A 27,611-nucleotide genomic window follows, 5' to 3' on the forward strand; every position below is an offset into this window, starting at 1 on the left:
GATATCTTTGAAATGGGAACGTAAATCATAGTTTCATTGTCTGCCAATGGCCAAATTACTAGGTGTGTGTGTGTGTGTGTGTATATATATATATATATATATATATATGTATGTACAGACACCCCACCCTCTGTACATCTTGGTTTTCCTTATTAATAATGGTAGTTAAATTTTTACTATGTGCCAAGCACTGTTCTAAGCAATAGGGTGGTTACAAGTTAATCAGGTTGGATACAGTCCATGTCCCTCGCTGGGCTCACCCTCTTAATCTCCATTTTAATAGTAATTATAATTATGGTGTTTCAGTGCTTACTATGTGCCAGGCACTGTACTAAGCGCTGGGGTGGATACAAGTAAATGGGGTTGAACACAGTCCCTGTCCCACATGGGGCTCACAGTCTCAATCCCCATTTTCCAGATGAGAGAACTGAGGCCCAGATAAGTGATTTGCCCAAGGTCACACAACAGACAAGTGACGGAGCCGGGATTAGAATCCACACCCTTCTGACTCCCAGGCCCGAGCTCTGTCCTCTAAGCCACACAGTTTAGTTGGTTGGGCCAGCTTCAGGTGGTAGGTAAGCGAGTGAGGCAGATATTTCAGGCTGTACCATTAGGGTCAGACATAGTTTAAAAATCTGCAAGCAGTCATTGGAGTTGGGAAAGCACCTGTGTGAAAAAGGAATGTGGGAGAGGAACATAGTGGCTGTGGAGCAAAGGTGAGGGTCAGAGGTTCCCCAAGGGATATTCTAGGTTTGGGGTTTAAACAAGCTTCCTTATGACATCACTATGTTCTGCCATGCACACACCCAGTGTTTTGGGGTTGTGTTTTTAAAGTACAGAACAGGAAGGAGTTAGATTTATTTATTTCCCCACCCACCCCCTTTCCTCTGGGTGTCAAATGTCCAAACTGGGCCCTGGCAATTGGGAAGTGTAACTATTCATCTTTAAAGTTCAGTGGACATGAGCAACATTAGAAAAACCAGGTTTTATTATAATGATGGTATTTAAGTGCTTACTATATGCCAGGCACTGTATTAAGCGCTGGGGTGGATTCAAGCAAATAGAGATGGACACAGTCCCTGTCCTGTCCTGTCCCATATAGCCTAAATAAAAATGTAGTGGCCATTTCTAAGGTGCTAGCCCCACTCCAGCTCTGGGGCAGGTGAAGTTGTCTCTTTGACAGGATTAAATTCTGTCAGATCGGCAGATGAAGGGGAACACCTCAGATTGAAGACTCAAGGGTTAGCAATGGGCACTTACAACTATCTACGGTATAATAATTGTGGTGTATGTTAAGCATTTACCAGGTACCAAACCGTATACCAGGTGCAGGGCTAGACACAAGATAATCAGGTTGGATACAGTCCCTGTCCCACATGGGGCTCACAGACTAGGAGGGAAAGCATTAGTCCCCATTTTACCAGTGAGGAAACTGAGGCACAGAAGTTGAGTGACGCATCAAAGGTCACATACGCAAGTGGCATCATAGGCTTGCGCTTATGATAGAGAAGCGCATGGCGTAGTGGATAGAGCACGGGCCTAGGAGTCAGAAGGTCATGGGTTCTAATCCTGTCTCTGCCACTTAATAATAATAATGATGGTAATTGTTAAGTGCTTACTATGTGCAAAGCACTGTTCTAAGTGCGGGGGTGGGGGGGTGGAGAGATACAAGGTGATGTTGTCCCACGTGGGGCTCACAGTTTTAATCTCCATTTTACAGATGAGGTAACTGAGGCCCAGAGAAGTGAAGTGACTTGCCCAAAGTCACACAGCTGACAAGTGGTGGAGCCAGGATTAGAACCCATGACCTCTGACTCCCAAGCCTGGGCTCTTTCCACCATGTTGCATCACTTACCAGTGTGCCCTTGGGCAAGTCACTTAACTTCTCTGGGCCTCAGTTACCTCATCTGTAAAATGGGGATTGAGACTGTGAGCCCCACGTGGGACAACCTGATGACCTTGTATCTACCTCAGAGCTTAGAACAGTGCTTCGCATATAGTAAGTGCTTAACAAATACCACCATCATTATTATTATTATAGGCTAAACTCTTCAATCATATTTATTATTTGCTGTGTGCACAGTACTAAGCACTTGGGAGAGTACCATATGACAGACACATTCCTGCCCACAATGAGTTCACAATTTTAGAGTGGGAGATGGATGTTAATAAAAATGATAAATTACAGGTATTATACATATGTGCCGTGGGGATGGGAAGGAGGTTGAATGAAGGAGCAAGTAAGAGTGGTGCAGAAGGGAGTGGTAGGAGGAGGGCTTCATTTAATCATTTGAGTGCTTACTGTGTGCAAAGCACTGTACTAAGCACTTGGGAAAGTACAAAACAACAACAAAGAGACAATCCCTGCCCACAATGAGCTCACAGTCTATAGGGGGGAGACAGATATCAATATAAATAAGTGGGCTTGGTCAAGGAAGGCTTCTTGGAGGAGATGTGCCTTCAATAACTCGAATAGTCGCATCGGATTGGACACATTCCCTGGCCCACATGGGACTCACAGTTGAAGGGAGACCAGGTATTTAATCCTCATTTTACAGATGAGGAAAGTGGCACAGAGCAATGACTTGCCCAAGGTTACACAGCATGCAAGTGGTGGAGCCACCAACCCTAACCCAATGGTAATAGTGTTTAGCAAGCAATTACCATGTGCTAAGCACAGGGGAAGGAATATAAGGATGAGGTATAGACAGGGGATCACAGTCCAAGAATAATAGGGAGAGGGTATTGGTGACAGACAAATGAGGAAAGGTGAATCTAGATCTCCTGACTCTTTCCTCTAGGTTCATTAAACGATCTACCCTGGTTTTCTCTCGATTTTACCTCTAGGAGCTAATTTTCCCTGTAAAGCGGCCAAGGCAGCATCTAAATCTAAAATCCTCAGGTGTTGGGCTCAATTGCCACTTTATTTTTGGCCCCAGAGCGTGACTTCATTTCAGACCGTCACCTAGCTTTAACTTCCATCCATTCAAACCTTACCTTTGTGAGTGGTTGACGGAGCTGGTTTCACAGAGGGGGTTTATGCCCTTTTGGTCTTTTGTCTCACACCAGCAGGAAGGCACTCCCTCTTGAATCAGTCACCACTTCCTGCCTTACCCTGAATTTCCTTTCCCCTACCCGCGTTGCCCAGCCTGATCCTGTTCAGCTGGTAGAGTGAGCCTGTGTCTGCAGAGTAACAAAGAACAGGGTGAGGACCAAGTTTCAGAAATGCAGATCAAATTGAAACATCACCCTTGCCCTTCCTCCCGCTTTCTTTCATTCATTCATTCAATTGTATTTCTTGAGTGCTTACTATGTGCAGAGCACTGTACTAAGCGCTTGGAATGAACAATTCGGCCACAGAGACAATCCGGGCTCACAGGCTAAACAGCGTGGCTCAGTGGAAAGAGCCTGGGTTTGGAAGTCAGAGGTCATGGGTTCGAATTCTGGCTCTGCCACTTGTCAGCTGTGTGACTGTGGGCAAGTCACTTAACTTCTCTGTGCCTCAGTTACCTCATCTGTAAAATGGTGATTAAGACTGTGAGCCTCATGTGGGACAACCTGATTACCCTGTTTCTACCCCAGCGCTTAGAACAGTGCTCTGCACATAGTAAGCGCTTAACAAATACCAACATTATTAAACGAGGTTTTCGCCCCTCAGATTGAGACCATCTCTATTTCTGCTCCCCGATCTTCTCCTTCCTCCCCGCTCAGCTTTCCTGGCTGACACTTCTCTAGTAGGACTTGCTTCTGGGGAAATCCACCAGAAGGTACTGTCAAAAACATCTTCCTTTTCCCTCCGAGATGACCAGAGAAGCAGCGTGGCTCAGTGGAAAGAGCACGGGCTTTGGAGTCAGAGGTCATGGGTTCGAATCCCGGCTCGGCCACTTGTCCACTGGGTGACTTTGGGCAAGTCACTTAACTTCTCGGTGCCTCAGTTACCTCATCTGTAAAATGGGGATTAAGACTGTGAGCCCCACGTGGGACAACCTGATTCCCCTGTGTCTACCCCAGCGCTTAGAACAGTGCTCGGCACATAGTAAGCGCTTAACAAATACCAACATTATTATTATTATTAGAATGGAATTGGTGGCTCTGTTTCCCTTTCTTCTCAAGTCTCTTTCCTAGCCTGGGTCTGTCTGGTTGAGATGGAGTCTGTTTCCATTTTCCATCCTTTCAGGGTACTGTTGGCCTCTTTGGTATTGTGCTTCCTCACTATTCTTGGAGCAGTCAAGGAAATCAGATTGCTCCGAAGAAGATGGCAGAAGCTACCAGAAAGGCCACAAGGGAAGGACAATAACACCGTTGTTGCTGTCTGCCTTACACACAAGATTGATTTGTTTGCAAGTGGGGGGGGTGGGGCAGATGGGACAACTACTCTCTTTAGCTGGCCCTAAATGTCTCACAAGGCCTGCATTTTCCTTTGCTCTTGGGATTTTTCTCCAATTTACCTCACTTGATCTAAGCTCATCCTCAGGGCCTCTTTTCAGTCAAGCCCCAGCGGTGGAATCTGGGGGTGGTTTCCGGTCTCACTTCTGCCTTGGGAACTGCAGAAATAAATTCTCACAGAGGAAAAGGGATAAACAAACACAACCCTGCTGGTTTCCCTGGCCCAAACTGGAAGTTTAAAGAGAACTACGCTTCCCAAGTTGCTGAGGGAACTAATTTGCCCAACCCTCTTCAGGATGAGGATGTTAGCTTACAGTTTCTCCCCCATTTCTGGGAAGCAGGAAGCCCTGAGGATATCTCCATGGCAGGGTAAAGGCAGGGTTTTTGTCTGCCCCCCTACCCCGGCCCCCACCACTGGTATTTAAGTGCTTACTGTGTGCCAGGCATTGTTCTAAGTGCCGGGATAGATGGAAGAAAATCAGGTTGGATGCAGTTCCTGGGGCTCATAGTCTAAATCAGAAGGAGGATTTAATCCCCATTTTACAGTTGAAATAACTGAGGCACAGATAAATCAAATGACTTGCCCCAGGTCACGCAGCAGAAAGTGATAGAGCTGGGATTAGAACCCAGGACCTCTGACTCCCAGGCCCATGCTCTTTCTGCTAGGCCACACTGATCCTCAAGTAGGATTCTGGGGATTTTTAAAATTATTATTATGGTATTTGCTAAACTAGGCACTGTACTAAATGCTGGGTAGATGCAACTAATCAGGTAGGACATAGCTCAAGTCTCACATGGGGCTCACAGTCTTAATCCCCATTTTAGACTGCGAGCCTGCTGTTGGGCAGGGATTGTCTATCTGTTGCAGAATTGTACATTCCAAGTGCTTAGGACAGTGCTCTGCCCACAGTAAGTGCTCAATAAATACGATTGAATTAATTTTACAGATGTGGTCACCAAGGCACAGAGGAAGTTAATTGAGTTACCCAAGGTCCCACACCAGGCAAATGGTGGAGGCAGGATTAGAACCCAGATCCTTCTGACTCCCAGGCCTGTGCTCTATCCACTAGACCTTGCTGCTTCACCATTTCTATTTGGGTGGGGCCAAAATGGCAGTTTATCCCAATCACCATCCCAGCAGCCTCCCTGCCACTTTACCCATCTCCAGGACCTCCCCAACATGCTGCCAACCATAACAATCCTACAGCAACTGAGGAGCCATTTAAAGAGGGTTAAAGGGGCAGTTAGCTAAAATGGAGAGACTCACTAAAATGGCCAATTTGGGGGAGCCATTTTGTTAGGACAATCCTCAGAGTGCTTCAGTGGAATCGGTGTGGCAAAGCTGCAGGGTGCCAATTTAGAAGCCGGAGGACGTGGCTTCCAGTCCTAGCACACTGTTAGCCCGTCATGTGACCATGGGTGAATCACTTAACTTCTCTATACCTCAGTTTCCCCATCTGTAAAATGGTGATAATAATACCTGCCTTGTCTCCTTACCTCACAGGGTTGACGTGAAGGTTAAAATGAACTAATTAATGTGAGAGCGCTTTGGTAATAAAAGCTTTATAGCAAATAGAGACGCAGCATGGCTTAGTGGATGGTAATAACAATGATAATGATGGTATTAGTTACGCGATTACTATGTGCCTAGCACTGTTCTAAACGCTGGAGTAGATACAAGGTCATCAGGTTGTTCCACGTGGGGCTCGCAGTCTTAATCCCCATTGTACAGATGAGGTAACTGAGGTACAGAGAAGTGAAGTGACTTGCCCAAAGTCACACAGCTGATAAGTGGCAGAGCCGGGATTAGAGCACGGGCCTGAGAGTCAGAAAGACCTGAATTCTAATCCTGGCTCTGCCACAAGTCTGCTTTGTGACCTTGGGCAAGTAGCTTCACTTCTCTGTGCCTCAATACCTCATATGTAAAATGGAGATGAGTGTGAGCCCCATGTGGGACAGGGACTGTGGCTGACCTGATTAACTTGTATCTAACCCAGCGCTTAGAACAGTGCTTGGCACATAGTAAGGATTTAACAAATACTATAATTACTATTAATTATGAATGCTATGTTTTCTGAAGTGAGAGTTTAATGCTGCCCATGTGGGAAAGGGACTGCGTCCAACCCGATTTGCTTGTATCCACCCCAGGGCTTAGAAGAGTGCCCGCACATAGTAAGCGTTAACAAATACCACAGGTATTATTATTATTGATTGATTCCTCCTCTTTCTCTTTTGAGTTGCTGGGCTGGGAGCTACTGCTGAGATAGGTGGCCCAGGTAGGGGTGATGGGGTGGGGGGGCAGAAGTGGCAGGGCCGGTGTAGAGGCAGAGAAGACTTTAGGCTCTAGAACCAGGGATGGCAGAAACAGGGGTGTGACCAAGGGTGGAGGGGGGTGGGTTCGGGATGTGTACAAGCCAGTGGAGTTTGGGGCCAGTACCTCCGGCAGGCCTGAGTAGAAGGCAGCTCAAAGGGATTTCCCGTGGCTGACAGTAGCTGATGGCAGCTGGCTGGTCGGGAGAGGGTAGGGTCCAGGCGGAAAGTCTGGAAGCTGGCAGGGGCAGCTGCTTTGTAGTTTGGAGAGATGGCTTGCCCGAGGACAGGGAAGGGGCGGAAAGGTTGAGGTAGAACGGCATTGGCCAGGCAACAGCCATGGTCCTGCCTGCGGGCCCACGCGCTCTCCGGATCGCAGCCTCGTTGAGGCAATCTGGCTGTTAATGGCCTTCTGGCCCAGGGAGGTGGGTTGGAAGAGGGAATGAAGGGAGGGAAATTAGCAATCCTGCAGTGCTGAAAAGGAAAAGAAACCCTTAGAAGACATGCTTTTATTTCAGGGAGCGGCAGGAGGGATATTAGGGGAGGAAGGATCACTGTCAAAATGTAACTTCTCAGGATGGTTGTCATGCAGGCACGCCATTAGAGGAAACAGGGGCCAGGGCAGAGGGGACTCTATGCCTATGTGGCAGTCATTCAGTCGTATTTATTGAGTGCTTACGGTGTGGAGAGCACTGTACTAAGTGCTTGGAAAGCACAGTTCAGCAACAAGGAGAGACGTTCCCTGCCCACACCGGGCTCATCTTTAGAAGGTCTGGTTCATGGCATTATCGTCTTGATGTCCCAAGCAGCAACCATCTTGAGAGGATCAGGAGGCGGACAGCAATCCCTGATGTGTCCCTTCTTGAGGCAACTGTTTACCTTACTTATTGAATCCTATCCTGCACTTTGGGCCCAAAAGCCCGAAGGAGGAAGTTGTTTTGGGGTAGTAGGGCTTAATAACTTTATGCTGAGACTCCTTGGTAGGGCTGGAAGACAGGACTCCTGTCTCCTATTCTGAAATTCAGGACTGTTTTCTTGGCCACAAACACTAAATACCGAGTGTTCAGGGTCCTTCCAACCTTAACATGAAATGATTTTGTCTCTCTGGGCCTCTGTTAGCTCCCACGCAGAAAAATCTCAGGGTTAGATGAGAGCTGGCTAGATTCAAACCACAGCATATTAAACCCCCTCCCGTGAATGAGTCAGTCAGATTAGCCACCTTCAGTTACCCCCATTTTATCCCTGTGGAAACTTTAAACTGATTAAATAATGTCACTCACTCCAAGCCTCTGCAGGTCACATCATATTGTTTCCTATTGTGCTTTTCAGGGAAAGCGCAGATGAACTAGGAGATACTGAATCTGTCCACCAAAATAGTTTTACTCTCCTCCCTGGAGATGTCGCTATTTCTTCTGGTTTGATTCAAAGAAAGCCTGTAAGCTAACAATATCTCTCCTGGGGAGGATAGAAGGCAATGTTTAGAGGGAGAGTGTGAATGGAGAAGACAGGAGCACGGCATAGTGGATAGACCACAGGCCTGGGACTCAGAAGGCCATGGGTTTGAATCTTGACTCTTCCACTTGTCTGTTGTGTGACCTTGGGCAACTCACTTCACTTCTCTGTGCCTCTGTTACCTCATCTATAAAATGGGGGTGGAGACCGTGAGCCCCACGTGGGACAGGGACTGTGTCCAATCCGATTTGCTTGTATCCACCCCAGCGCTTAGTACAGTGCCTGGCACATAGTAAGTGCTTAACGAATATCACAAGTATTATTATTAAGACAGGAGGAAGGATGGGTTTGGGGAGAGGACGGTGGGGGATTATTTTATGGTATTTGTTAAGCACTTACTGAGTATTAAGCACTGTTCTAAGCACCAGTAATTCAGGCTGGATACAGTCCCTGTCCCACCTGGGGCTCAAAGTCTAAATAGGAGCTGGAACAGGTAGTGAATCCCCATTTTATAGTTGAAGAAGCTGAAGCACAGAGAAGTGAAGTGACTTGCCCAAGGTCTCACAGCAAGCAATTGGCAGAGTCAGGATTAGAACCCATGTTCTCTGACTCCTAGGGCCACGCTTTTCCCACTAGGTCAAGCTGTGTCTTCCCTTTTTTAAAATGGTATTTGCTAAGCACTTACTATGTGCCAGGCACTGTGCTGAGTACCGGGGTAGAATCAAGATAATCAAGTTGGACACGGTCCATGCCCTGCATGGGGCTCACAGCTTTAATCCCCATTTTACAGCTGAGGTGACTGCGCCACAGAGAACTGAAGTGACTTGCCCAAGGTCACACAGCAGACAAGGGGTGGAGCTGGGATTAGAACCCAGGTCCTTCTGACTCCCAGGCCGATGTTCTATCCATTAGGCCATGCTGCTTCTCACTTGCTCTTCCTTGGAAAGAAATAGTAACAGAAAGACCAAGATGTTTTCCCAAGAGATCACTGTGGGGATTACCCCTTGCTGAGGTTTCCTCTGACCTTTCCCCCCACCCCTCATTTTTGGGTAGCGGCACCGTCCTCAAAATTTCCCAGTTCCACAAAGGTTACACTCTGTTGTCTTTACGTACTCTCCCAAGCACTTAGGACCATGCTCTGCACATCGTAAGCACTCAAGAAATACCACAGATTGATCGATTTACAATTCTGCTTGAGATTCATACTCCGTTCCTTCTGCTCTGCTAGGGAAATCCAAGCCTAATAGGCGGAGGAAAAATTCAGGTACTGGCTCACCCAAGCCTTCACTTTATTAAAGGGGCACCTGATCCATGGCCCCCTTAAATGTCTGATGGCTGATTGCATATGCAGAACATCGTTCCAGTCTCTGGGCATCAGGAAAAAGCATCAGCTGTTGAGGGTACAGATGAATTTGCTGGTTCTCCTTCAGATGACTTTTACAAACGAGAACAATGAAATATGCATTTAGCCCTCTTTCTGTTTATCTCTGCAGTGGGGCAGGCAGTGGGGAAAAGAAGCAGGGGGAGAGGAAAGATAAGGGGAGGCCTGTCAGAACGCAGCGTAACTTGGCTGGGTTTAGCTTTGAGCAGCCTGTCCCAGCTCAAGGTCGTGATGTATCCAAACCAAGAAAGTCAGCAAGTTCTTTTTAAAGCTGATAAAATGTGACAACAAGTTTCAGACCAAACCGAAGATAATCAAAGCTGCAGCCTTCGATCTGGCTTCTCTAGGCAGCCCAAACATTGGGGAGGTATCAACGGCAGACCGACCAACCTGACATGCAACAATCAGGAGAGCAGTGGCTCTTCTCAAGTAGAAGCTTCTGGAAGATTCTGATTTTAAGAAGAATTAAAAAAACAGTGCCATACACTGAAGCAGTTCAGCAAAATGATTTTTTTTTTACTTGAGCACAGAATAGACAGTACCCTTGGTTGCCTATTGTTTTTTCTGACCTCACTTGCTCACGTGGATTAGGTATCATGACCAGGAGCATCTTCTTCAAACATGAAGGTCAATCAGTCAATCAACATATTTATTGAGTGGCTACAGTGTGAAGAGCACAGTACTTAGGAGAGTAAAATACAACACAGTTGATAAACACTTTCCCTGCCCACAGGGAGCTTACAGTCTAGAGGGGGAGAGACAACTGAAAAGAAATTATGGATATGGGCATAAGTGCTTTGGGGCTTGGTGAGGGGGACCATCGAGTGCTTAAAAGGATACAGCTCCTAGTACACAGGTGATGCAGAAGGGAGAGGGAGTATGGGGAATGTGGGTTTAGTTGGCGAAGGCCTGTTGTGTTTGCACACAATAAGCGCTCAGTAAATAGGACTGAATGAATGAATATTAATAATGTCTTTGAAGGTGGGGAGAGTGGTGGTCTGTCAGATGTGAAGAGGGAGGGCGTTCCAGGCTGGAGGCAGGATATGGATGAGGGGTCGGTAGCGAGATAGATGAGCCAGGAGTACACTGAGTAGGTTGGCGTTAGAGTAGCAAGTGTGCAAGCTGGGTTGGAGTAGAAGATCAGCGAGGTAAGGTAGGATGGGGCAAGGTGATCGAATGCATTAAACCTGTTGGTAAGGAGTTTCTGTCTGATGCAGAGATGGATGGGCAACCACTGCAGATTCTTGAGTGGGGAGATGTGGACCGAACAGTTTTTCAGCAAAATGACCCAGGCAGCAGAGTGAAATAAGGACCGGAGAGGGGAGAGACAGGAGGCAAGGAGGTCAGCGAGGAAGCTGATGCAGTTGTCAGGGTGGGATATAAGTGCTTGGACCAGCATAGTAGCCATTTGGATGGCGAGGAACGGGCAGATTTTAGTACTGTACTCTCCCAAGTGCTTCGTAGAGTGCTCTGCACACAGCGAGCACTCAAATACCATCGATTGATTGGATTGATTTAGGGATGCTGCGTAGGTAGCGCCGACAAGATTTGCCGACGTTGAATGGGGTGAGTTGAATGAGAGAGATGAGGTGAGGACAACGCCAAGATTACGGGCTTGTGAGACAGGGAGGATAGCGGGGTTGTCTACAGTAATGGGAAGGAAGAGGGAGGACGGGGTTCGGGTGGGAAGTTGAAGACGAAGCCAACCGTATATATAATAGAAATTCCTCCAGGATACGCCCTGCCAGGGACCACGGTTACCAGCGGCCTCCGCACTTCCTGCACTTCGCTCTTCCCTATGGGGCTTTCCATCAATCGATGGTATTTATTGAGCGCTTACCAGGTGCAGAGCACTGTACTAAGCGCTCGGGAGAGTAATAAGAATAATAATGTTGGTATTTGTTAAGGGTTTATTATGTGCAGAGCACCGTTCTAAGCGCTGGAGGGTCATCATGTTGTCCCACGTGAGGCTCACAGTTAAACCCCATTTTACAGATGAGGTAACTGAGGCACAGACAGTACAACAGAATGAGCAGACGCGTCTCCCGCTCATAACGAGCTGAGAGTGTAGAGGACTAGAATCTCTTTCCGTTCCCCATCTACCTCATTCACAGTCCAGAGAGATCAGCCCCTCGGACGGCCGAGGCCCCCGACACGCAGCCCAGCTACCCCAGCACGTGGGACAGCGACCCACGCCTCCGAAGGCCCCTGCGCCGCTCTGTCGTTGCAGTTTCGGCCCTCGCTCCGGCCACCGCCTCCCCCTTGGCATAGCGCCGCGTGGTACGGTCCACCGCCATCTGGACGGGCGGGACGGTCCATTCCGGAGAAACCCGGGGGGGGGGTAGAGGAGGAGAAGAAACGGGGCGAGGCGGAGGGATCCCTCTGGAATCTTTCCGCCGGCCCCACCCGCCGCCTCTCGGCGCTGATTCGCTTCGGTTCCGAGGAGGCGGCCCGTGATTGGCCGGCGCGCGGTGCGACCCCGCCCCTCCCTGACGACGCCGCTGCGGGAGAGGCCCGGCTGCACTTTGCGGAGGGGCCAGCCGAGGCGGTGGCCGTGGCCGTGGGGGCAGCGACGACCCAGCAGCGGAGGCGGGAGCAACAGGTGACTCTTCCCCGGGGGCCGGGACTGGGCCCGAAACCCTCCGCCCTGCCCCTCCTCCCTCTCCTGCGGGCGACGCGGCCGTCGGGCCGTTCAGTGGGCACTCGAGATGTGCCTGCGATCCCCGGGGGAGGGGGGCTTGCGGGCCGGGGCCCACGCCACGAACACGTCGGAGCTCCGGGGCCTGAACGCCAACGTGCCGCGGGGAGGAGATGCGTCTCCGAGACCGGGGGAGTCGACGATGGACCGGTGTAGATATCCGAGGCACAGAGTCGCGCGAGGGCCGTGGAGCGAGGCTGTGTGATTGGCAGGGGCGAGGCGGCCGATCGTGCGGTCGCCTTGAGTTGGGAGGCAGTGCTAGACGCCCCCACCCCCGCCGAGCGGGGAGGGCTCAGTGCTCTGGGCCGAGGCCTGGAATCCCGGTGGTTAACGTGGAGAACGGGAGCCATAACATCTGGGTTCTCTCTCTGGCTACGCTCCGGCAGACTTAACTCTTCCTGCCTCCGGGTCAGTTTCCTTTTCTGACCTGGGGAGCCCCCGCCCGTGCTGGAAGGAGCCAGGTAACTAACCGCCGACCCCCGTCTGATCCCAGGAGAGGGGAACCTCAGATGCCACAGTCCCAGAGGGAAAATCGGAAACCTTATTCCTCTCCCGCGGTCCTATTAAACGATTCCCTGGGAGTTCACTTCACCGCCCCCACTCCCGCCAGCCTACCCCTGAGCTGAGGGGATCGGGAGGGGATAGGGTTTCATGTTGTTCCTGGAGACCCCACCCATTTGGTTCCCCTGAAGGCCAGGGGGATCCTCTGTCCCTCCTTAGTTCTGGGAACCTAGAAGGAAGAGGTCTGGCACCCTCCTCCTATCTTCAGGGCAGCTGCCTTTATGTGCCACTTTGGAATTGGCTGCCTTCGAATGACATCACGATGTGTGGATGCTAAGCAGATGGGGAGGACTTCTCCTTGAGATGGACCGCTCTCGTACCAGTCCTTCCCCACCTGCTTTACCCGAGTGGTTTGTGAACGGTAGAAGAGCCTACGAGTGGGGCTGGGGACCCGGTTGCCCGGGTTCTTTTCTCATTTTGCTCCGAAGATGCCTTTCAGTCACCCTCCTCTCCCCTCCCAGTTCCTTCTCGGGAGGAAATGAGGTTGCTACCCACTCCTCTCCCTCCCATAGTACAGCCTTCACCTTGCTATCCTTAACACCCGGCTGCAGCCCCTCCCACCCACTCCCATCCCTGGAGATCACCCTGACGAGTGAGCTTCCGTGCTTGTTAGCAAACGCAGCCACCTCTGAGGAGGGTGTGTTAGCCAAACAGCAGTGCTGTTGCTCTGGAGTGGGGGAAGCTGTTCGGAGTAATGGTATTTGTTGAATGTCTGCTGGGTGCGATTCACTGTATTAAGCGCTTGGCAGCGAATACACAAATGGATGCTTTTCATAGCGATCTGGGGGTGGGGGGAGAACTGGGGGCTGAGAGGCCCGACTCTTAGGTTCCGGAAAAAGTTCTGAGCAGGATCTAGTGAGTGGGGTGGGGGGAGAGGGGAGGAGTAGGAAACTGGAGGTAAGGCACAAGGGGCCTAGGAGGGGAAGACCCAGGGTCTGGGAGCCAGAGCAGTTGGAGTCTTGTGGGAGTGGTGGCTAGTAGGGAAAATGGGGGCTGGGAGAGAAGGGTCTGTTCCTTTCCATCATCAAACCTTAGCTTCCCCCTCTGTGCCAGCCCCTTCCTCTGGCCAACACTGGCAGGAGCTGGGCCAGCTGTCCCTCCCCCTTCTGCTCTCCTTCCTTGGGAAACACCCAGTAGCCGGTTTGGCTGGACTGAATCAGAGCTGCCCCACCCTCATTCCGGAGGGACCTACGCCTCATTGGAGGGGCCTCCGTGGGGAGGGGGAGGGGGTTGCCGTCATCCCCAAGGAAGGAGGTCTCACCAGCCCCAGAGTCAACCCCCCCCCCCATATACACACACACACACTTTCGAGATCCTCTTCTTCCTGCCTGCTTTCATCCTCACTATCTACTTGCATCCTCCAGTGACTAGGAACTGCTCCTTTTCAGAACTCTGGAGCTAGAAACCTGGAGTCCTGACTTTCCCTTGTCTAGGCACCCCAGAGCTCCTGCCAGATCCCTGCTTTCCAATTCCCAGTCCACCACTTTCTTCCCAGAACCAAAATGCCCCAAAACCCCCATTCTCTTCCTCCCAAGCTGGAGACAGCCCAGGGAGACCTATCTCCTACTCCCCTCTCTAGCCCCCAGACTGCACTACAGAATGTCGATTGGACCAGGATCAAAAGTGGGTCCAGGCTTGCTTCTGGGACTACTGTCACTGGGTAGCGTACAGTTGGAAGCTTCTGGGAGTTGAGGTCCCAGGAGACAACCATGAGTGGGGAGAACTGCCACAGTTTAGGGCTCCCTTCTCTCCGCCCCTCACCCCCCACCCCACCAGTTCTCCCCATGTGAGGCCCATGTGAGAGACTGGCCAAACCAACCAGGTTTGTCTCGTGTCAGTCCAACCTAGCCCCTGAGGCTTGTGGCTCCCAGGTCAGGCTTGGTTGGGCAGGCCTCTACCACGTTGCTCCCAGAGAAACTAAGGAGGATCAAGGAGGGCTGGGAAGGGATGGGATGTGTAGAGAAAGCTTCTCTGCCAAGAAAGTTTCGCCCACGCCCACCGGGACTCTCCTCAAGGAGATAGAGGAGCCTGGCCTTAGTCCTCCCCGGGATCCGTCGGCTGAAATCTGGCACCTTGGCCCACGTGAAGTCCCCTCCTCCAGCTCAAAATCTCTTTTTTCCACTCCTGCAGATCTCCTAGGAGTTCCTCGAAGGCGCTGCTCCCCTCTCCTGCTCATATGCCGCTGGGACTAGGGCGTCGGAAGAAGGCCCCACCGTTGGTGGAGAATGAGGAGGCAGAGCCCGGACGAGGCGGGCTGGGTGTCGGGGAGGTGGGGTCCTTGGGTGGGGGTGGGGCCGTGGGGGCCCAACTGGGCCTCCCTCCCCCCCCGCCGGCCCTGCGGCCCCGCCTCGTTTTCCACACTCAGCTGGCCCACGGCAGCCCCACCGGCCGCATCGAGGGCTTCACCAACGTCAAGGAGCTGTATGGCAAGATCGCCGAGGCCTTCCACCTGCCCCCCGCCGAGGTGCTGGGAGTCAGAAGCCTGCGTTTCATTCTCGGGGCAGGGGAGGGGGAAGACGCCGGATATCTGGCTCACCAAGGGGGCCCGGGAGGCAGAAGGCCCGGGGACCGGGCAACCCTCTCTGCCTCCCGAAGCGTTCGGCTTGTAACGTCCGGGAATGGGGCCTGGGCCTCTGACGTGGCTCCAGGATGGTGGACTGGGCAGCAGGAGGCCTGAGAGCATCTTCCCCTGGAGACTCCAGCTGGCACTTAACCAGTTAACCGGGGCCTGGCCTGCCCTTGGGGAGGGACGGAGGGCATTCTCCTCTGAAGGTGGGGCTTTTGGGCTACCCTCTAGAGGGGCTTCTGGCCTGCTGCCCGTGATGCCCCTCCCGCTCCTCCTCCTCCTCCTCCAGGTGATGTTCTGCACCCTCAACACCCACAAGGTGGATATGGAAAAGCTCCTGGGGGGGCAGATTGGATTAGAGGACTTCATCTTCGCCCACATCAAGGGGCAGCGCAAGGAAGTGGAGGTGTTCAAGTCAGAGGAGGCCTTGGGGCTGACTATCACCGACAACGGGGCCGGCTACGCGTTCATTAAGGTACCGGGGGGCCAGGTGTCGAACCTCCTCCTCGCTTCTGTTTTCCTGCCTTTCGAGCCACCTGGCACCTTCCCTCTGAGGAGACGGCAGCCCCCCCTTCCCTCCCCCACAAGCCCCCCAGGGCTGTCCCATCCTTGGTGAGAGGATGGTTGATTGGTTGCCCAACGGCATTCTGGTGAACCCCAGGGCCAGGAACAGGACCCAGTGTGTCCTGCCTTCCAGCAGGGAGACCCAGGGTGGAGCTGGGGATTCCAGGATTCCCAAGGAGACAGGGAAGGAGCCAGAGAGCCGAGCCGCCCTTCTCCGGGGGCTCGGGCTGCTGGAAAGGCAGGGTGGGGAGGGAGCCGGCCTGGCGGAGCTGAGCGTGGAGATGTATGTGCTGACAGCGGATCAAGGAGGGGAGCGTGATTGACCGGATCCAGGTGATCAGCGTGGGGGATATGATCGAGTCCATCAACGGGCAGAGCCTGCTAGGCTGCCGGCACTATGAGGTGGCCAAGATGCTCAAGGATCTGCCCAAGGGGCGCACCTTCGCTCTCAAACTCACAGAGCCCCGCAAGGCCTTTGGTGAGGGGGCGGGGCTTGTGCAGCTAGAGGTCTCGGTGGGGAGGCTGGGCCCAGGCCGCTGGGGCTCTCCGGTGCCTGACACCGGGGACGTAAAGGGGCCCTCCGCCCCTGGGGTTTGTGGAGGAAGGGGAGTGGTGGGGGTGGGGGGTGGGGGTCACCCGCCCCACCAACCCTATCGTGTCTGCCCCAGGTCGGGGGGCTGGCTGCTAAGTAGGGACATGTGCCCGGCCTCCGCCTGTCCCACTCTTCGACGCCTCCCTGCGTCCCTCGTTATCCTGCCGCTGAGCGTCCGCCAGGTGGCGCCCCAACCCCACCACAGGGCTCCGTGGGGAGTCCCTCTTTCCTATTGCCCCTCCCTGAAGTGGGGCCGGGGAAGGAGAACTGGAAACTTGGATTCCAGTGTAGAGTGGCCTGTGATCAGCCGCGGGGATTATGTCCCCCGGGAGTTGGCTGACAGCTCGCCTTAGCCCACTGGACTCCTCTGACCGGCTGTGAGTCATGCTGCATCCGCCCCAGTCACCCCGGAGCTCCGAGCAGTCATTAAGCTGGCAGCTGGTCTCAGGTGGCAGCTCTGTGCAGCGTCTGATCTCCCGGCCTCCCTGCTCCCTGCCCCCTAACCTGGGGGTGTGAGGTTTGGGACAGCCTCTCTGTCCACACACGCACGTGGACACCCACCAGCTGCCCTGCCCACCTCATACCCCGTGCCCTCCGATCCTCCCAGCCGCTGCTCTCCGGATGGCCTCGTGCCCCCTGCCGTCTGCCTCAGCCTCCCCCGCGGCTCCATCCCCTGTTTTTCCACTTCTCCGGCACTCTGCCTGACGTTCTCCAGTTCTCCTGCTCCCCCTGCCCCCCGAGTCTCCTCCCAGCCCCCCGTTCCTGCCTGGGGGAAGGCAAATAGGCATCCCGACCCTTTTGCTGTCTCACAGTGAGGGGTGGAGATGGGGGCTGGGGTGGCCCGTAAAGATCTGAGCTTTTCCCGCCCACCCAGGGTGCTGCTCCCCCCGTTTGCAGAAGGGCCCCCCGTCCCAGGCCGTGGGGAGCCCTTCCCTGGCGTTCTGCCGCAGTAACTCCTGTTACCGGCTGTCTGGCTCCAGTGCCTCTCCGGAACGGCCCCTCTCCCTTGGCTGGCTGCAGCCCAGGCTTGGGGGGAGAGAGTAGCAACCGGGAAGCCAGCTGCTTCCCCAAGCTCAGACAGATTGCGCCAAGGGCTGGCTGGAAGCCAGGGGTGCTGCTCCCAGCTCTGGGATCGAGGGGGCTGCTGGAACCAGAGCAAGAGGCAAAGGAAGACCCAGGCATCCTTACCTCCCCGTCTTCCCTCTCTTCCCTCAAACCACTGAACCTCACTCCCTTCCCAGCCAAAGAGTTGGGACGTCTTGCTGCCAGCCCTGCTCCTGGAATGGAGGAGTCTGGGAATCTTGACTGCCCTGCCACTCACCTCTTCCCCCTGCCCAGCCTTTTCCCACTCTCTTAGATTCCGGGTGCCTTAGTCCCCATCTCCCGGAACCCAGCCATCTTGTCTACACCCTCCTCCCCTCGCCACTCTCCCCCCTCTTGGAAAAATGAACCCAGAAATGCCCATCCCCAACTGGCTCCCCTCCTCGCCCATTTCCGGTCCATCCTGTGAGTTCTCTCCATCTTGGGAATAGAAGAAGCTCCCCTGCCCCTTCTGCCGGGAGCCCTACTCCAGCTGTTCCCCTCCCTCCTCCCCCCCCCCCCCCCCCAACTCTGTTCCCATTTGGGAATATCCCGCTGAATCCCCCAGGGTCCCAACTGAAGGCGGTTCAGGTCAAGGGAAAGGGTTTTCCCCGCCTGCTCTGGCAGGACTCCTGGGCTCGGGGAGGGGAGCAGAGGCTCATGGGAAGAACTGGAGGTCAGGACAGTGGGTTCTTGAAGGGGAGAAGAGGAAAGAACATATGGATTCCGGCAGAGGGTCAGAGACTCCAGAAGAGAGCTGATAGGTCAGTTCCCTTGCCAGTTCTATCTCTGACCCATCTCTGGCCTCTGTCTGGGGGACAGACCCCATTTCTTGCAGGGGAGGGAACTCAGTCTGTTCGGTGGGATGTGTTGGGGAGGTCTGGACTGGGCTCCAAGGCCTGCTTGACTCCCACCCTTAGGATGGGAGCCCAGTCTAGGAAGGAAGATCTCAAAAGGCCTCTTGTCCTCAGGGTGCAGGAGGAGCGGTTGGGGGTATGGGGTAGGTGTGTTAGGGGGCGGCGGGGCCGGGGGGAACGGGCAGGGGGGAACCAGATTAACACCGTTAGGAGGAGAGGGCTGTCCTCATCCTTTGACCTCTCCTCCTTGCCTTTGGCAGACATGATAAGCCAGCGATCCGGAGGAGCTCGCTTTGGCTCGGGCCCCCAGCTGGGCACTGGTCGGGGAACACTGCGCCTCCGGTCCAAGGGCCCCGCTACTGTGGAGGAGCTGGTGAGTGACACCTCTCCCCTATTGCTCCCCCCACCCATCTCCCCTCTCTGTTCCCCAGCCTCACCCCTTCCCTCTCGCCCTCCCCAGCCCTCTGCGTTTGAGGAGAAAGCCATCGAGAAGGTGGATGACTTGCTGGAGAGTTACATGGGCATCCGGGACACTGAGCTAGGTGAGGGAGGGTACTTGGGTTCTCTGGGGGTGGAGAGGGGGAGGGCAGGGGGGCCAGGTTCCCCACCTAGGATGCTTGGCCCTCTAGGAGGGAGCTGGGAGGAAAGTTACCCAGCTGCTGAGAGCTGGTGGGGTTTGCAGGCCTGGGTGGGTGGGACGCGGGGCGTTTGGCCCTCAGCATACCCTTCCTTCCTTCCTCAACCTCCCCTCCTATCCCGCCCCCCGTTTCAGCGGCCACTATGGTAGAGCTGGGCAAGGACAAGAGGAACCCGGATGAGCTGGCCGAAGCTCTGGATGAGCGGCTGGGAGACTTTGCCTTCCCCGATGAGTTTGTCTTTGATGTCTGGGGGGCAATCGGGGATGCCAAGGTCGGACGCTACTAGACCCTTGCGCTGGACTCTGGGGAGTACGAGTTAACCCTGGGCCAGGAAGGCGGGTCTCGTGGAGGGTGTGGGGTCCAGACCTCTCTCTTCCCCTCTTCCCCCTCCCTTTCCAAGGAGATGGTGGCACAGTCAGTGGCTTTCCTCTTCTGTTCCCCACTAGAGCAGAAGCCTTGGCTCATTATTCCCTGCGAGGAGAAAGAGAGGAGGCCTGTTGAGCAAGGCCGCACAGAGGCATTAGAGGACCTCGGCGTTCCCTACCCAGCTGGCCCCGCAGCCCTTCCGAGTCCTTTGGGCTTGGGGCGCTGGGTCTGATGAGTTGCAGGATTTCAGGTGCTGACAGGGAAAAGGGAGGAGCCCTTCCACCTTCCTCCTCCACTGGCCCAGGCCTCGGCATTGGGGAACGGAGCTGTTAGGAGACCCAGGCAGCCAGGGTTTTCCGGTCAATCTCAGCCCCTTAGAGCCAGCAGGTTGAGGGGTGGGTGGTGGTGGTGGTCAGCCCCACCCTGCCCCCACCAAGCGCAATCCAATCGGTACCTACCAGACCTGTCCCCTCTCCCACACTACATCCCCCCACCCCCCGCCCCCTTCCCACCTACCTCAGCAGGCAGACGGGAGGAATGGGCTCTGAGGGAGGAGGGAAGGGGGAAAAGTGAGCCCAGGGCCGCCCCCTCTCCCTCTTCTTTCCGCAGCAGCTGCCAAACAACCTCCTTGGCCCGAATCACCCCTCCCCGGAGCGCTTGGCTCTGTGTGGTGGGGGGGGTCATGACCTCCCATTTCCCTGATGCGGAGAAGGAGGAGGTGGGGGATCAGGCCTTCGCTTTTCCCCTCACCCAGTCCTTGCCTGCCCCTGCCCCATCCCCCGCCCCCTTCAACTCGGAGCACAAGCAATAATAACTCCCCATCAAACCGAGAGCCTCACCCTTCATCCTGACTGCTCCCTTTTCTCCCTTCCCCGCCCCCCCCCCACTAAAAGCCCCTCTCCCCAGAACTATTACCTCTGTGTGTGAACTTTGCTGCTGTGAACTGCCTCCCTCCCACCCTGATTTGTCCTCTACTGTCTCTTTCCCCCATCCTCTGCTCTCCCTAACTTCTGGGGGAGAGCTGGGGAGCTGGGATGGGAGGCTGGGGTGGGGGGAGGGGGGAAACTGATTTTTTTGTATTTTATGTGTCAACGTCTTTAACATAAAGAGAATCTTTATCGACCGAAACTGTGGAGACTTGGGAATGTGGGGGAGGGCGGGGAACTGGCAGGGACGAGGGGTACCCGGGCTCTGCCCTCCGGGTCCAGCCAATCTATGGGAAAGAATGTGACAGTCGAAATCCACCCTCCTCCCACCCCCCTCACGCCGCCACCGTTCCCCAAATCAAATTAGGAGGACCTGGCTGGGCCTCTCGGTTCCCCCCACGTCCCGCCCGCAGTTCCGCCCGATTAGCATCCCGGCTGCGGCTCCAGGCAGCACTTTGGCCCCGGGTTCCTTCATCCCCCTGACAAGACCCCAGGGAACTCCTTGATTCTCTCGCCCTCCCTGTCTCACGGCCAACCCTGGCCCCCGCCCCCACTGGTGGAGATGAGGGGAACAGATTTCCCTTCTCGGAGCGACCGGGGCAGTCCTGTTTGCCTCCAGAGTCCAAGTCTGGGTCTGGGCCGCCCTGTCCTGTTGTCCTCCCCCTGCCCCAGTCCCCCTCCCTCCAAACCCCCCAACCCCACACGTACACGCCGGGGATCGCCAGACTCTTTAAGCAGCCTCCACCCCCCTTCGCCCCCTGATGGGACCGATAGCCAGCGGCGGGAGCCAAGAGTGGGACTGGGAGGCGGGGGTTTCGGCCGTGCGTCCCAAGGCAGCAACCCCATCACAGGACAGGAAGAGGTCAACGGCCCCCGCCTTGGCCCTCCTGACTCAACACGTATGTTCCAGCACATGCCAACACATACAACCGCAGCTGGCTGTGGAGGTTCAGATGGGGGATAGGGAGGAGAGGGTAACTGAGGGAGAGGCTTGCCATTCCATACCGTAGAGGAACGGGGGCAGGAAGAGAGAGCCAGGAACTGGAAAGGAAGATTCCTGGGCCCTAATGCTAGCTCTCTGAGGGAGGAGGCCAGGAAATCTGGTGGGAACTGGCCTTGGGACTGGAAGGCCGGCAGGCTTCGAAGAGCCAGTAGGCCAGAAAAATAAAGTGCGTAGAAACTCGCAGGTCTGTCGGAGACCCGTGAGAAGTGGGAAACAGCATGGCCTAGTTGGAAGGAGCATGGGCTTGGGAGTCAAGGGGAACTGGGTTCTGATCCCGGCTTCTCCGCTTACCTGCCGAGTGACCTTGGGCAAGTCACTTCACTTCTCTGGGCCTCAGTGTCCTCATCTGCAAAATGGGGATTCAGCATCTGTTCTCCCTCTTACTGAGACTGTAAGCCCCTGTGGGACTTGATGATCTTGTATCTACCCCAGCGCTTAGTACAGTGCTTGGCACATAGTAAGCACTAAACACATTATCATTATTATTATTATTATTATGTGAATCAGAGAGTCCTGCCTCAACCCCAAAACAGCAGCTCTGCCCCAGTGGTTGGAATAATAATAATAGGTACGGTATTTGTTAAGCACTTCTTATGTGTCAAGCAACACTGAGGTAGATACAGGGTCATTCATTCATTCATTCAATAGTATTTATTGAGCACTTACTATGTGCAGGGCACTGTATTAAGCACTTGGAATGTACAATTCGGCAACAGATAAGAGACAATCCCTGCCTACTGATGGGCTTACAGTCTAATCAGGGGAGATGGACAAAAACGACAACTTAATCGCAATAAATAGAATCAAGGGGATGTACACCTCATTAACAAAATAAATAGGGTTGGACACAGTCCCTGTCCCACTTGGGGCTCCCACTTAATCCTCATTTTACAGATGAGGTAACTGAGGCCCAGAGAAGTTAAATGACTTGCCCAAGGTCACACGGCAGAAGTGGTGGAGCTGGGATCAGATCCCTGGGTCCTTCTGACTCCCAGGTCCGTGCTCTATCCACTGAGCGACACTGCTGGAAGTCCCTGGGGGTCTGGCCCTCGTCACTCCGTGGAACTGGCACCTATGGACTTGTGGGGCTGGCCTGCTCAACCAAGTTCCCAGCCCCCAGGTCATGTCTACGATGTGCTTGGGCCAGCTGGGAAGATGGGAAGGAAGGGGGCAGGCAGTGCCGCCGCCGCTGAGGGTGACACCTTTGTTTTGACAACCAGATTCATCCTGGGAGATTTCCCCACGTCAGCCCTTGATGGGACGAGTAGGGGAGGCGGGCAGTGGGGAATAAATGGTTAGGGGAACAGAAAGCCGAGAAGTGAAGTGGGGAGGGGGAAGCAGGAGCCGAGTGCCTTGGGCAGCCAGAGTTGGAGGCAGGAAGGTTTCCTGGGAAGGTCAAGGGATAGAGGGCCCAAGAAATGAGCTTATTTACTTGGCCCCCCTACTGCTCTGGGCCTAGTAGTAGTATTTAATGAGCACCCACTTAATCCGCCAATCAGTGCAAAGCACTACACTCGGCACTTGGAAAGCACAAAACAAAGAAGCCCACACGATCGCAGCTTACACTCTAATGAGGAAACCGGCCTAAAAATATTTACAACTAGAGTCTCTAGGCTGTAAGGTTGTTGGGGGCAGGGAACGTGTCTACAAACTCTGTTATATCGTACTGTCCCAAGCGCTTAGTACAGTGCTCTGCACACAGTAAGCTCTCGGTAAATACCATTGATTAACCAAGATAGATAATTGAATCAACATCAATCCCAAAGTGCTGAGAGTGGGTATAAATCAGTTCAGGTGGACCTGCTGGGGTGTGTGTCTGCTTAGGGCAGTAGGTGCTTGTGTACCCACGTGTGTGACTATGTGTATGGGTGTGTTGGTGTGAATGTTCTGTGCGTTTGAGTGGGAGGTGCAGGGTTCTAGACCTTGGAATAAAAAGCTCAGGATGAGCTTGGACCCGAAAGTAACTAGTAGGAACTGAGAGGCCAGGTCCCTGAAGGGCCTCTCTGTTCCTCCTCACTGGCCATGACCTCACAGCTCCAGCCTCTGGGAATTACATTTCAGCCTTGGTGCGGGGAACAGTAGCCCCTGTCCTCTGTGCGAAGCTTCATTAATTTTAAGCTCCTTAAGAGCGGAGACTCTCTCTTTTACTTCTGTAGGTGCTCCGTGAACCTTATTGAACTATCACGGGAATGGAAAAATAGAGCCGGAGGGCCTGCTCCCTGCCCTTATCCCACTTTAACCTTCTGGCATCTGACCAGATTAAGCACAACCCTCCCTGTCCGGCTGCCCCTGGCCTGGGACGAAGAGCTGTATCGGCCCATCACCTCCACTGCCCACCCCTGCCTCCTCTGCTGTTCACAGGCATCCTGCTTCCCGTTCCCGGAACACCTCCATACCGTCGTCAATCAGCATCATCAGTGGTATCTCTTGAGTGCCTACGGTGGGCTGTACCTGTACTAAGCGCTTGGGAGAGTACAACAGAATTGGTAGACAGGTTTCCTATTCACGACGCGTTTACAACCTAGACGGGGAGACAGACATTAGTGTAGATAAATCATTTATAATATGTAACTTACAGATATGAACGTAAGTACTGTAGGGCTGAGGATGAGGTGACTATCAAATATCCAAAGGTCATGGATCCAAATGCGTAGGTGATGCAGAAGGGAGAAGGAGCCTGGGGAAAGGGCTTAACTGGGGAAGGCTTCTTGGAGATGTGACCTTAATTAGGCTTTGAAGGTGGGGAGAGTGGTGGTCTGGTGTATATGGAGGGGGAGGGAGTTCCAGGCTAGGGGGAGGACATGGGAAAGGGGTCGCCGGTGAGACAGATGAGATCCGGGCACAGTGAACAGGCTGGCACTGGAGGGGCAAAGTGTGTGGGCCGGGCTGTAGTGGAAGATGAGTGAGGTAAGGTAGGTAGGTGAGTTTCTCTGCTACTCAGCTAGGTTTTAATCCCGGCTCCACTAGGCTCCACCGCTTGGCTTCTGTGTGACCTCGGGCAAATCACTTAACTACCGTGTGCCTTGGTTTCCTTATCTGTAAAATGGGATTAGATAACTGTTCTCCCTCCCCCTTAGACCCATGTGGGAAAGGGTCTGACTGTGTCTGACCTGATGATTTTGTGTCTGCCCCAATCAAGCAGTTGTATTTCCATAAATAGTATTTATTGAATGCATACTGTGTGCAGAGCACCATACTAGGCACTTGGGAGAGTACAGCGTAACAGAGTTGGTAGACACGTTTCCTGCCCACAACGAGCTTACCCCAGTGCTTAGTACAGTGCTGGGTGCAGAGTAAGCACTTAAATACGATTATATTTCTACCCTTTGTACCTTATCAAAGCACTTGCCCTCTTCCTTCTTTCCTCCCTGACTGCCATCTTCAACTGTTCACTCTCCAATGGCTTTTTCCCCACTGCTTTCAAACATGCTCATGTCCCCTCTATCCTAAAAAAAAACCTCCCTTGACCCCCATGGCTCCCTCCCGTTATTGCCCCATCTCCTTCCTACCATTTCTCTGAAACTCCTAGAGCAGGTTGTCTACACCCACTGTCTCCAGTTCCTCTCCTCCAGTTCTCTCCTTGACCCCCTCCAATCTGGCTTCTGTCCCCTTCGCTCCACAGAAACCGCCCTCTCCAAGGTCACCAATGATCTCCTTCTTTCCAAATCCAACGGCCTCTACTCCATCCTAATCCTCCGTGACCTCTCAGGTAGCTTTGACCCTTTCAACCACCCCCTTCTCCTGGAAATGTTATCCAACCCTGGCTTCACTGATATTGTCCTCTCCTGGTTCTCCTCCTATCTCTCTGGCCACTCCTTCTAGATCTCTTTTGCGGGCTCCTCCTCTGCCTCCCGGCTTCTAACTGTGGGGGTCCCTAAAGGCTCAGCTCTGGTTCACCTTCTATTCTCCATCAACACCCACTCCCTGGGAGAACTCATTCTCTCCCATGGTTTCAACTATCATCTCTATGTGGATGATTGAGAAGCAGCATGACCTAGTGAATAAAGCACAGGTCTGGGAGTCAGAAGGACCTAGGTTCTAATCCCTGCTCTGCCACTTGTCTGCTGTGTGACCATGGGCAAGTCATTTCACTTCTCTGGGCCTCAGTTACCTCATCTGTAAAATGGGGATTAATACTGTGAAGCCCTATATGGGACATGGACTGTGTCCAACCTGATTAGCTTGTATTTACCCCAGGGCTTAGTACAGTGCCTGGCATATAGTAAGCACTTAACAAATACCATTAAAAAAAAAATCTGCATCTCCAGCCCTTATCTCTATCCTCTGCAGTCTCATATTTCCTCCTGCCATCAGAACATCTCTTCTTGGATGTCCTGCTGACACCTCAAGCTTAACATGTCCAAAACAGAACTCCTTAGCTTCCCACCCAAACCCTGTCCTCCTCCAACTTACCTGTCAGTGTAGAGAGCACCACCATCCTCCCTGTCTCACAAGCCCGTAACCTTTGCATTATCCTCGACTTATCGCTCTCATTCGACCCACATATTCAATCTATCACCAATTCGGTTCAACCTTCACAACATCCCTAAAATTAGCCCTTCTCTCTCCATCCAAACTGCTACCACGTTATTCCACACACTTATCCTATCCTGCCTTGATTACTGCGACAGCTTCCTTGCTGACCTCCCTGCCTCCTGTCTCTCCCCACTCCAGTGCATATTTCACCCTGCTGCCCAGATCATTTTTCTGCAGAAAAGTTCAGTCCATGTTTCCCTACTCCTCAAGAACCTCCTATCGTTGCCTGTCCACCTCTGCATCAAACAGAAACTCCTTACCATTGGCTTTAAAGCACTCAGTCCCCTTGCCCTCCCCACCGCCCACCGCCCCATCTTACCTCCCTGATTTCCTACTACAACCCAGCCTGCACACTTCGCTCCTCTACTGCTAACCTGTTCACTGCACCTCGATCTCTGTCTATCTCTCCAGCCACCGACCTCTAGCCCACATCCTGCCTCTGGCCAGGAACACCCTCTCTCTTCATATTCAACAGATAATCACTCTCCTCCCCTTCAAAACCTAATCGAAGGCACATTTCCTCCAACCAGTCAGTCGTATTTATTGAGCACTTATTGTGTGTGACTTGAGAGACTGCAATATAATAATGTAACTGACACTTTCCCTGCCCACAGCGAGCTTACAGTCTAGAGGGGGGAAGCAGACATTAATATAAATAAGTTGCAGATATGTGCGTAAGTCCTGTGGGGCTGGGAGGGGGATGAATAAAGGGAGCAAATCAGGGTCACCCAGAAGGGAGTTGAAGAAAAGGAAAATAGGGTTTAATCCGGGAAGGCTTCTTGAAGGAAGTGCACCTTCCATAAGGCTTTGAAGTGGGGGAGAGTAATTGTCTATCGGATATGAGGAGACAGGACGTGGGCAGGAGATCGGCAAGATAAACGAGATCGAGGTACACCGATAAGGTTAGCATTAGGGGAGCAAAGTGCGGGCTGGGTTGTAGTAGGAGAGTAACGAGGTGAGGTAGGAGGGTGCAAGGTGATTGAGTGCTTTATAGCCAATGGTGAGGAGTTTCTGTTTGATGCGGAGGTGGGTGGGCAACCACTGGAGGTTCTTGAGTGGGGAAATGTGGCCTGAACATTTCTGTAGAAAAATGATTTGGACAGCAGAGTGAAGGTTGGACTGGAGAGGGGACAGACTGGAAGCTGGGAGGTCAGCAAGGAAGAGGAGGCCTTCCCTGACTAGGCCGTCATTTCCCCTTCTCTCACTCCCTTCTATGTCATCCTTACCCTTGGATTTGCATCCTTTATTCACCTCTCAGCCCCACAGCACTCACAGTTAGGTCCGACTCCCCCTCTAGACTGTAAGCTTATTGTGCACGGGGAATGTGTTATATTGTACTCTCCCAAGCGCTTAGAACAGTGCTCTGCACACAGTAAGCACTCAATAAATATGATCGATTGGTTTAGTATGACTCCTCCCTTTACGGGCAGCGCCCCCTGCACTGGATGGTAATGTGTAGGCCTCCTCCTACAGCACTGTATTTAGGAGACGTCCTCTGCTCCCATCAGCCAGGGAGAGCCCTTGAGCGGGCAGCCCATAAATCCTAGACTTATTGCTACGGCACCGTGTCAGCAGCTGGCAGGAGACCAGTAGGCACAGCGGGCAGCTCTGGGCCCTGTCAGGCCTCCACCCCTGTGTTGAGTAGGTAATCTGGAACCCTTGAGGAAAAGAAATAGGGTTTGAGGGAGATGGGTG

General features: G+C 53.3%; 1 protein-coding gene across 2 annotated transcripts; it reads left to right on the forward strand.

Annotated features, from left to right (window-relative positions):
* The first annotated feature begins 12,031 nt into the window (after positions 1 to 12,031).
* GIPC1 (GIPC PDZ domain containing family member 1) lies at positions 12,032 to 20,579 on the forward strand. 2 transcript variants are annotated; one of them, XM_007662409.3, is made up of 7 exons: positions 12,032 to 12,131; positions 14,919 to 15,252; positions 15,644 to 15,829; positions 16,216 to 16,396; positions 18,708 to 18,820; positions 18,908 to 18,989; positions 19,220 to 20,579. In XM_007662409.3, exons 2-7 carry the CDS (start codon positions 14,965 to 14,967, stop codon positions 19,369 to 19,371), a joined length of 1,002 nt encoding a protein of 333 aa, XP_007660599.2. In that variant the 5' UTR covers positions 12,032 to 12,131; positions 14,919 to 14,964; the 3' UTR covers positions 19,372 to 20,579. The 2 variants fall into 2 exon arrangements, with proteins under 2 accessions (XP_007660599.2, XP_028925710.1); XM_029069877.2 differs by lacking the exon at positions 12,032 to 12,131 and adding an exon at positions 12,592 to 12,688.
* The last annotated feature ends 7,032 nt before the right edge of the window (positions 20,580 to 27,611 follow it).

Source organism: Ornithorhynchus anatinus, chromosome 7 (assembly GCF_004115215.2).
Source record: "Ornithorhynchus anatinus isolate Pmale09 chromosome 7, mOrnAna1.pri.v4, whole genome shotgun sequence".
NCBI lineage: Eukaryota > Metazoa > Chordata > Mammalia > Monotremata > Ornithorhynchidae > Ornithorhynchus > Ornithorhynchus anatinus.

Excerpts from the sequence above, each read along its gene's own strand:
- GIPC1 (XM_007662409.3), top strand. The coding sequence starts at position 14,965 with ATGCCGCTGGGACTAGGGCGTCGGAAGAAGGCCCCACCGTTGGTGGAG. Across the intron at positions 15,830-16,215 it reads CCGGCTACGCGTTCATTAAG|CGGATCAAGGAGGGGAGCGT; the intron begins GTACCGGGGGGC and ends ATGTGCTGACAG. Across the intron at positions 18,990-19,219 it reads CATCCGGGACACTGAGCTAG|CGGCCACTATGGTAGAGCTG; the intron begins GTGAGGGAGGGT and ends CCCCCGTTTCAG.